The sequence below is a fragment of the Nelumbo nucifera genome, chromosome 3 (genome assembly GCF_055504915.1).
Source record: "Nelumbo nucifera cultivar China Antique chromosome 3, China Antique-T2T, whole genome shotgun sequence".
NCBI lineage: Eukaryota > Viridiplantae > Streptophyta > Magnoliopsida > Proteales > Nelumbonaceae > Nelumbo > Nelumbo nucifera.
The window spans coordinates 83,460,444-83,470,596 of NC_142651.1; the positions used below are offsets into that span (position 1 = coordinate 83,460,444).

At 41.7% G+C, this 10,153-nt stretch overlaps 2 protein-coding genes across 2 annotated transcripts; both read right to left on the reverse strand.

The window, feature by feature from the left end:
* Positions 1–5,822: 5,822 nt before the first annotated feature.
* LOC148801423 (uncharacterized) lies at positions 5,823–6,425 on the reverse strand. The gene is made up of 3 exons (XM_088900406.1): positions 6,236–6,425; positions 6,081–6,172; positions 5,823–5,921 (listed from the first exon to the last, which is right to left on the reverse strand). Exons 1-3 carry the CDS (start codon positions 6,423–6,425, stop codon positions 5,823–5,825), a joined length of 381 nt encoding a protein of 126 aa, XP_088756532.1.
* A 2,106-nt stretch (positions 6,426–8,531) lies between these two features.
* LOC148801424 (uncharacterized) lies at positions 8,532–9,706 on the reverse strand. Its single transcript, XM_088900407.1, has 2 exons — positions 9,644–9,706; positions 8,532–9,119 (listed from the first exon to the last, which is right to left on the reverse strand). Exons 1-2 carry the CDS (start codon positions 9,704–9,706, stop codon positions 8,532–8,534), a joined length of 651 nt encoding a protein of 216 aa, XP_088756533.1.
* Positions 9,707–10,153: the final 447 nt, after the last annotated feature.

Below are 10,153 nucleotides of genomic sequence, written 5' to 3' on the forward strand. Positions count from 1 at the left end.
GGCAAATGGATGTCAAAACTGCGTTCCTGAATGGAGATCTTACTAAAGATATCTATATGCAGCAGTTACAAGGCTTCATAGCTGCAAGTCAGGAACACATGGTGTGTAAACTAAATAGATCCATATATGGACTTAAGCAAGCTTCTAGGAGTTGGAATGTCTGATTTGACTCTTCTGTCAAAACGTTTGAATTTGAGCAGAATCCGGATGAGCCCTATATTTACAGGAAGACCAGTGGGGACAAGGTTACGTTCTTGGTTCTGTATGTAGACGACATTCTACTCATTGGGAATGATGTAGGAATGTTGACTACGGTGAAAGTGTGGCTTTCGCAGCAATTCTCCATGAAAGATGTTGGAGAAGCCTCCTATATACTGGGTCTTCGACTCTATAGAGGTAGATTGAAGCGGATAATAGGATTATCCCAATCTGCTTACATTGACAAAATCGTCAAGAGATATAGTATGGAAAACTCCAAGAAGGGAAATATTCCTTTCAACACGGAGTCACTCTCTCCAAGAAGATGTCTCCCAAGACCTCTGAGGAGATTGAGGGCATGAAGGAAGTTCCATATGCCTCAGCTGTAGAGAGCATCATGTATGCCATGCTGTGCACTTGTCCTAACATAGCTCAAGCAGTGAGTGTTGTAAGCAGATTTCAGAACAACCCAGGGCAGGAGCATTGGACTGCTGTGAAAAACATACTTAAATATCTTCGAAGGACAAAAGAGTTTTGTCTGGTATTCGATGGTAGTTTACTATAGATCCAGGGGTATACTGATGTCGATTTCCAATCGGATCAAGATGATAGAAAGTCTACATCTGGGTATGTTTTCACGATAGGATCGTGTGCTGTTTGCTGGAAAAGCAGCAAACAGGGGTCCACGGTAGACTCCACAACCGAAGCTGAATACACAACCGTAAGTGAAGCTGCCAAGGAAGCCGTGTGGATGAAGAAGTTCATTCACGAATTGGGAGTTGTTCCATCCAACACATCACCCATCCCATTGTTGTGTGACAACAATGGAGTGATTGCTCAGGCTAAGGAGTCACGAGCCCACTCAAAGTCAAAGCACATTGAGAGGAAGTACCACGTACTGCGGGAGATTGTTGGTAGAAGGGACATCCTAATTCAGAAGGTAGCATCAACGGAGAATGTAGCAGACCCATTGACTAAGCCACTGACAAAGAAAGTGTTTAGGAAACACGTGGAAAGTATGGGACTCCGGCTTGTACCAGATTGGACCTAAGTGCAAGTGAGAGTTGTTAGATAGTTGTATGCCCTTAGCTCCTACCAGAATGATGTACATTATGAATTTATTGTAAATGAATAAAGTACATATTTGATTCATGTTCCTGTGGTGTGTTTCTGTGTAATACCCTTAAACTGAACACTTATGAGACTCGTGTTAGTTTAGAATGTTCACAGCCGTTGGATAAGTCTGGGGAGATTTATCCAGCCAAGGCTGACACTAGTGTGCTGCCAATTGTTGGGGTGGCTTGTCTCAACTGCCAGGGTGAGACCCAAGGCACATGTAGTGTATGATTAATTGAACCTTTGAACCGGACCAGATTTCCAGAATTGCCCTGAACCTTGGAGATTGATGGGCAAAACTGGAAAGTTACACCTGACCCCTAGACTCGACTATGATACTGCACTAGGTGTCGGATTGGGCTGTCTTTGATATGCCAATCAGCGAGATCCTTAGTGGGGGTCAAAACCTGAGTATGTTGGGACAGTCTGAGAATTCATCTGAGTGGGTGATCATAGTGACAGGATCAGCCCCTTTGTCAGACAAAGGTAATGATCGGGGATGCACTCTCTCTGATGGAAACCAAGGCTGCCGGCAGCCGATTTCAACAATTGAGATTTGTTTTGCAAAATATATTTTATATGAGATATAAAAGTATATATATTATGGTTTCCAAACGTTTGCAAAAGGTTTTAATTCCTGGGATCCATGTGAGTAGAGAGTGCAACACTGTTCCTTGCAGCCGAGGGAGAGGTCCGCTCTTGTCGGGCAGTGTTTGATCATTATGGGCTAAGAAGTTAAGTGTAAGACCATTGAGGGTAATACCTGATGGGCTAATCTTGCATCTGCCCACAGTCCCTGGGTGTTACAAGGTGGCTTGGCCCAGTGACCACTTTGGGTAAGTGTTGGGCCCATAGAGCCCATGTAATGGGTTTCAGGGGGTGCACTGTCCATAACAGTGTATTCGGCCAGGCCTTGCAACAAAGGCTGGGCTGAACCCATGTGGCTGATGTGTAGATCAATGTTTGGGTCCCACGCCATACAAGGTGTTAGACAGTTTTGTATGCCCTTAGCTTCAATCAGAATGATGTACTTTATGAGTTTATTGTAAATGAATAAAGATACATATTTGATTCATGTTCCCTTGGTATGTTTCTGTGTAATACCCTTAAACTGGACACTTAATGAGACTCGTGTTAGTTTAGAATGTTCACAGCCAGTGGGTCGGTCTGGGGAGACCTATCCTGACAAGGCTGACACTGTAGTGCCACCAAGTCGGTTGGGGTGGCTTGTCTCAGCTGCCAGGGTGAGACCCTAGGCACATACAGTGTAGGATTGATTGAATCTTTGAACTGGACCAGATTTCCAGTATTGCCCTGGACCTTGGAGATTGATGGGCAAAACTGGAAAGTTACACCCGACCCCTAGACTCGATTATGATACTACACTAGGTGTCGGATTGGGCTGTCTTTGATGTACCAATCAGTGAGATCCTTAGCGGGGGTCAAAACCTGGGTATGTTGGGACAGTCCGAGAATTCATCTGAGTGGGTGATCATAGTGACAGGATCAGCCCCTTTGTCGGACAAAGGTAATGATCGGGGATGCACTCTCACTGATGGAAACCAAGACTGCCGGCAGCCGATTTCAACCGTTGAGATTTGTTTTGCAAAATATATTTTATATGAGATATAAAAGTATATATGTATGGTTTCTAAATTGTTTGCAAGAAGGTTTTAATTCCCAGGATCCATATAAGTGGAGAGTGCAACACTGTTCCTTGCAGCCGAGGGAGAGGTCCTCTCTTGTCGGGCAGTGTATGATCATTATGGGCTGAGAGGTTAAGTGTAAGACCATTGAGGAAAACACCTGATGGGATAATCTTGCATCTGCCCACAGTCCCTGGGTGTTACAAGGTGGCTTGGCCCAGGGACCACTTAGTGTAAGTGTTGGGCCCATAGAGCTCATTTGATGGGTTTCAGGGGGTACACTGTCTTCAGCAGTGCATTCGGCTAGGCCTTGTAACAAAGGCTGGGCTGAACCCATGTGGCTGATGTGTAGATCAATGCTTGGGTCCCATGCCATACAAGGAAGCCCAATTGGGCAGCAATTTGGAAGGTTTTTTGAGTACATAACCTTAATGGGCCTTAAGCCCATTTCGAACTGGGCTGATTTGATCAGTCATCTAAAGGGGGCGAATTCTGAAGTGGGTCAGCTAAAAGGATTGGGCTTAGACCCTATCCACTCAGAGAGTCCAAGATCTAAATAAGATTTAGATCTGGAAACCTCCTAATTAGATTAGGAGACAGCTGATCTGATTTGCAGATAAGATAAGGATTATCCCTTTTCACTAAGGGACTTCTAACCCAAATATGATTTGGATTAGCAACTCCTAATCTGATTAGGAGCTGATCCCTTTGAGATTATAAAAGGGGAAGGGGGCGGCAGCCTTTTACAACATCATCAACAGCATTCTTCTCTTAAAGAAAGAGAGATTGAGAGATTTCCTGCATACTGCGAATTCTCTCCTGCCGCCACCTTCCTGCCATTGCCATTCCTTTAGTTCGATCTCCAGTTCTTGGGAGCAATCAAGATTGGATCTTGATTTCAATCTTTTGTGAAAAGATTGGTTGGAGCTGTACTCAAGTCGTCCAGTTGATCCTTACGAAGGATCAAGTTCTTTTGAAGAACGTTGCTGATTCTGCTCCACCCTGCACTGCGCCATCTTCAGTGGGAGCAGATTTTGGATCCTTCCTTGGGCGTGAACACCTCCATTGGGAGATAGTATTTCTCCGTATCAGGTATAATCCTCTCCCACTCCTTTTGGTTCAGATCTGGTTCAGTTTATGGTTCAAGATTGATCCTTGAAAATATGATTTTCTAAATGGGGAATACGATTCCCAGTTGAAGGGAGAGATAAAATTTTGAAATTCGCCCCTTATTCCGCAATCTTTCGGCGTCCATAGGATGGATCTCTCATCCCTTCACAAGGAAGCCCAACTGGGCAGTAGTTTGGAAGGCTAAGTGAGCACATAACCTTATTGGAACTAAAAGCCCATTTCGAACTGGGCTGATGTGATCAGTTAAATATAGGGCGAATTCTGGGATTGGATCGGCAGATAGGATTAGGTCTTAACCCTATCCACTCAGAGAGTCCAGATCAAAATGTGATATAGATCTGGAAACCTCCTAATGAGATTAGGAGAAGGCTGATCTAATCTGCAGATAAGATAAGGGTTTACCCGTATCACTTAAAGGGAATTCTAATCCAAATTTGATTTGGATCAGCAACTCCTAATGGGATTAGGAGCTGATCCCTTTAAAGTTATAAAAGGAGGAGAGAGCGGCAGCCTTTAGAAGATATATTTTTACATCCTCTTCAGAGCTGAAATCACAAAAGGTAGAATTCAGCAACCCTGCGAAATTCTTTCTTGCCGCTTCCTTCCTGCTGCCGCCTTACCTACTAGTTCGATCTCCAGTTCAGTGGGAGAAATCAAGATTGGATCTTGATATCAGTTCCTTGTGAAGGGACTGATAGGAAGCTGTGCTCATGTGCCATCCTACTAATTCTTGTGAAGGATTAGGTTCTTGGGAAGAACACTGCTGATTCTCCTCCATCCTACACTGTGCCATCTTCAGTGGGAGCAGTCTTTGGATCCTTCCTTGGGCGTGAACACCTTCGTTGGGTGATATTATTTCTCTGTATTAGGTATATCCCTCTCCTACTGCTTTAGTCCAGACATGGTAACCTTCCCCTTTCATTTCTTTTTCCCCTTTTTCTCGTCCAAGAGTGATCGCAAATCACCATTCCTCATGGTCCCAAGTCAAATCGACAATCAAGGAAACAAGCCTTCCACCGGCTGAACCTTCTTGGACTGAATAAGTACCCATTGCTTTAACAAACCAATTCAGCCAGATTCAATTATCTTTCTTTGTTTCTTATGTCAAAACAAGGTGTGTTATTGCCATAAGCTTGCTATGTATCACATCTCTACCACTTAGTATGAATTCCAAGGATCTGAAGGTGAGAATGGGGTTGGGGTTCTAGGGTGAGTGCATTTTATGCTCCATCTCACCCTTGCTTTCATTTCTAGATGTGAGTGCATTTTATGCTCCATCTCACATTAATCATGATTTTATTTTATTTTATTTTATTTTTTATTTATTTTTGCACAAGAATGAATCACAAGGCATCACCATCTGATCCATGAACTCATCGATTGTGGTCTCAACATGCCTAACACAGCAAGTTCTAGAATAATCAAACCATGTTTAACAGATATTTATGTGAAATCAATCAAGCCCTTATGAGGACAATTTATATGCATCTTGCCTATTGATCGATTAAAATAATGAGGTACCATATGCAACCAAAAAAAATTCAGTTAGTCATGCTTACATCCTATCCTATCTATTCAGCCTAAGCACATGATTCTTGATAAGTCAAAATCATTCAAGGATAAGTTTCCAGGGAGCAGAAATTTCAAAAGGCAAAGTCAAGAAGTGATGATCGAAGCATGCTAGGGTTATCTCAAATTCCACCAGATTTCCCTAACCCCCCCACACTTAAGTTATACATTGTCTCCTATGTATGTGGTTATGCATATAGTAGAAGGATTTGGGGGAACTTCCCTATGCGCCTTGTTGGGTTCCTTCAGATATAAAATCATCTGCTAAACACAAAAATCAAAACCAAACAAAATAACAAAATTAACTAAACACAATGGGTTGCCTCCCATAAGCACAATTGTTTAGTGTCGTTATGCTCGACGTCCTCCTTTGCTTCCTTAACTCGATGAATAATGAGGAAGGTCCAATGAGATGTCTACCATAGAGGAGACATTTGCATCCTCATGGAACAACTTCAATCGATTCCCATTCACCTTGAAAACCTTACCTGTATTGAGACTTTTGATCTCTACTGCACCATAAGGAAACACATTAGTAACAACAAATGGACCCATCCACCTGGAACGCAACATACCTGGCATGAGTTGGAGTCGAGAATTGTACAATAAAACCTTTTGTCCAATTATAAATTGTTTTCTTAAAAGTAGATTATCATGGAATAATTTGGTATTCTCTTTGTAGATTTTTGAATTCTCATAGGCTTCTAACTGCAACTCTTCCAGTTCTTGCAATTGGAGCTTTCTTGCCTTGCCAACTTTTTCCATGTTCATATTGCAGCGTTTGATTGCCCAATAGGCTCTATGTTCAATTTTGACCGGCAAGTGGCAAGATTTGCCAAAAATCAACCTGTAAGGGGACATCCCTATTGGTGTTTTGTATGCTGTTCGATATGCCCAAAGTGTGTCATCTAGAGGTAGGCTCCAATCCTTTCTTCCTGGATTCACTATCTTCTCTAAAATGGACTTTACCACTATTGAAAATTTCAGCTTGTCCGTTAGTCTGGGGGTGATAAGAAGTGGCGATTCGGTGATGCACCCCATACTTCCTCAGCAAGACTTCGATGGCTCTATTGCAAAAGTGGGTCCCTTGATCCCTTATGATGTCTTGAGGAATGTCAAACCTACTGAAAATGTTAGATTTGATAAACACTACAACACACTTAGAATCATCAGTCCTGGTGGCCTTTGCTTCCACCCATTTTGTGACATAATCGACTGCCAAAAGTATATAAGCAAAACCACAAGAGGGAGGTAAGGGTCCCATGAAATCAATACCCCAAACATCAAAGATTTTGCAGACAAGAATGGGGGTTTTGGGCATCTCATTCCTGCGAGATAATGCACTTGTTTGCTGGCATCTTTCACAATTTTTACAAAACAAGTATGCATCTCTAAATAGGATTGCCCAATACAGCCCACTATCTAAAACCTTTCGAGCAGTTCTCTTTGGCCCAAAATGACCACCACAAGCATAATTATGACAAAAACTTAAAATCGGCATATGCTCATTCTCAGGGACACACCTCCTAATCACTTGATCAGAACAGAATTTCCGTAGATAGGGTTCGTCCCATACATAATATTTTGCCTCATACCTGATTTTATTTTTCATGGATTTGCTAAGGTAATTAGGCAAAATTCCGGTAACCAAGTAGTTCACAATATCAACATACTAAGGGACCATACCTTTTATGTGAAACAATTGCTTATCAGGAAATAGCTCAAAGATGGGTGAGGAGTCCTCATCTTTCACCAACCTACTTAGATGATCCGTGATAGCTATGATTATAACCCTAGCAAGTGCACTAGTTATCAAGTAGTATAAAAATATCGTTCCCATGAGGATTTAACAAAATAAGTATTAGAACTACAACCTTCCCTAATTATTTGGACAATCGAATTTCAGATTTGAGAATAAGAACTAATGAAAAATAGAAACAGGAAAACAAGAGCAGAAGTAACAATGCTGAAGTATGTAACGATTGGTTGAATTCACTAGGGCTTTCGGTCCACCTAACCATTCCAATGAATATTAATGGATGAGATTATCATAGATAATTTTTCATTCCCATAAGCTAAAGTCGTTCCAATTTTATTTAATATTCTCTCTCGAGATTACTAAAACTACTTCTATCAGGTAACCCCTCGATCTCTGGACTAGAGTTCTCAAGATAGAAGCGCATTAAGTCCAAGGAAAAACTATTTTATTAAGATGAATCATGTGTATGTACCCCTATATACCATTCAATTCACACTATGAATTATGTGGTCAGCTATGTGAATTCTTCTCTCGATTCATTCACATACGCCTGATCAATTAAGAAATGGTCATTCCTAATAGCATTAAGCAAGATAATTCATAGACTATATGGAAATCACGATCTTGAATAAATCAGAATAAAAATATATTCATTGATATGATTAGGCTTTCCACAAACCTAACTACAGATAAATTAGTTCATACTAGCAGAAATAAAACAAACAAGAGGAAAGAAAGAACTCATGGTTTCGCCCTTGGAGTTGAGATCTCCTCTTCTCCTTGCCACCACCTCCTTCTGAAAACTTCCTACACAATCGAATCAATGGTATCAATAGAGCAAATCGAATGGCATTCACTTGGATATTTCATAGCTTCAAATATATTAAATTTAACAATCTCTCCGTTGAACTCGACGGAGAGGGTACCCTCGTCCACATCTATTTTGGTCTTGGCCATTTTCATGAATGGCCTGCCTAATAGAAGTGGGGCTGAACTTGTGACTATGTCCTCCTCCATCTTCAGGATGTAAAAATTGGCTAGAAAAATTAAATCATTAATCTCCACCAACACATCCTCAACAATCCCTTCCGGGTAGGCATTAGAACGATCAGCTAGCTGAATAACAACCCAGTTTCCTTCAAGGGACCTAATCTCAAAGCATAGTAAATCGAGTACGGCATGACGTTGATGGATGCACCTAAGTTTAGCATGGCACGCTCGATTCGTTTATTGCCAATCACACAAGGTAAGGTGAGCATACCTGGATCAACACATTTTTCTGGCAAAGTCCTCTTGATGACAGCTGAAACGTTTTCTCCAACCCTTACCTTTTCATCGATTCGTAGCCTCCTCTTGTTAGTGCACAATTCTTTTAGAAACTTTGCATACTTTGGGATTTGTTTTATAGCATATAACAAGGGGATGTTGATTTCCACCTTCCTGAAGGTTTCTAAGACTTCTAGCTCATATTCCTCCTTCTTGGACTTTTCCAACCTACTAGGAAAAGGTGGTACAATGGCATTAGTAATCTTAAGGAGAGGGGGATCGGATATTACCTCAATGGGGTCCTCATTTGATCCTTGTCTCTCCTCTTCTTTGTCTCCTTTATCTGCCTTCGTTGGTGAGGTAGGTTGGGGCTGCAACTCCTTCCCGCTTCTTAGCACCACTGCACTTGCATTTTCCTTGGGGTTGACTACCGTCTGTGATGGTAGTTTCTCGGAGTTCTGCGCCTCCAACTTGCTAATGGAAGGAGCAAGTTGGTTGATTTGGTTCCCCAAGTTCTAGATGCTGGCTCTTGTTTCCTATTGAAATTGCTGAGTATTAGTAGCTAGAGCCTTAACTATCTCATCTAATGACATACCTGAACTTGAGGGTTGGCCTTGCATTGTGATAGGAGCTGAAATTGGGGCTGTCTATTGAAAACTTGGGGCTGATATCTTTGTAGTCCTCCTTGGTTTCCATAGCTCAGATTTGGATGATCCCTCCACCCCAGATTGTAGTAATTGGAGTAGGGGTCATACTTGCGTTAAGGCTGGCCCAGAAATCCTCCTACGAGACTAACTTGCTGCATCGATCCATCCTGTAGTGATGGACACATATCTGTAGGATGCCCAGGGATCGAACAGACACCACATACCCTAGCTGTTTGCAATTTCCCTGCAGCCAATTGTCTTACCAAAATAGTTAAATCTGAAATTTGATTTTCTAAATTAACATGACTTACCTCATTAACACGCCTAGTAGTGCCATCTGTTCTTACTCCAAACTGTTGTGAATTTTTGGCCATGTTGGAAATTAATTCCCTGGCCGCTTCGGGTGTTTTATTTACCAAGGCTCCTCCACTAGCTGCATTTACCATACTTCTATCCATAGGTTGGAGTCCTTCATAGAAGTATTGGATCAAGAGCTGTTTGGGTATTTGGTGATGTGGACAGATAGCAATAAGTTGTTTAAATCTTTCCCAATATTCGTATAGTGTCTCACCACCAAACTGCCGAACTCCACAGATTTCTTTCCTAATGTTTGCAGCTCGGGATGCAGGAAAATATTTATCTAAAAATATTCTGTTCATCTCATCCCATGTACGTATCGAACCGGGAAGAAGAATATATAACTAATCCTTTGCTTTATCTCGTAAAGTAAATGGAAAAGCTATTAATTTTACTTGGTCCTCGGTCATACCCTGTGGTTTCATGCTTGAACAGACAACATGGAATTCTTTGATCTGTTTATG

Bases quoted from the DNA above. Each gene is read 5' to 3' on its own strand.
- LOC148801423 (XM_088900406.1), bottom strand. From the start codon at position 6,425: ATGGAAAAAGTTGGCAAGGCAAGAAAGCTCCAATTGCAAGAACTGGAA. The intron at 6,173-6,235 runs GTATGTTGCGTT...CTTATGGTGCAG, and splicing joins TCGACTCCAACTCATGCCAG to TAGAGATCAAAAGTCTCAAT. The intron at 5,922-6,080 runs GTAGACATCTCA...TGTGTTTAGCAG, and splicing joins ATGCAAATGTCTCCTCTATG to ATGATTTTATATCTGAAGGA.
- LOC148801424 (XM_088900407.1), bottom strand. From the start codon at position 9,706: ATGGCCAAAAATTCACAACAGTTTGGAGTAAGAACAGATGGCACTACT. The intron at 9,120-9,643 runs GTAAGTCATGTT...CTACCATCACAG, and splicing joins CTACTAGGCGTGTTAATGAG to ACGGTAGTCAACCCCAAGGA.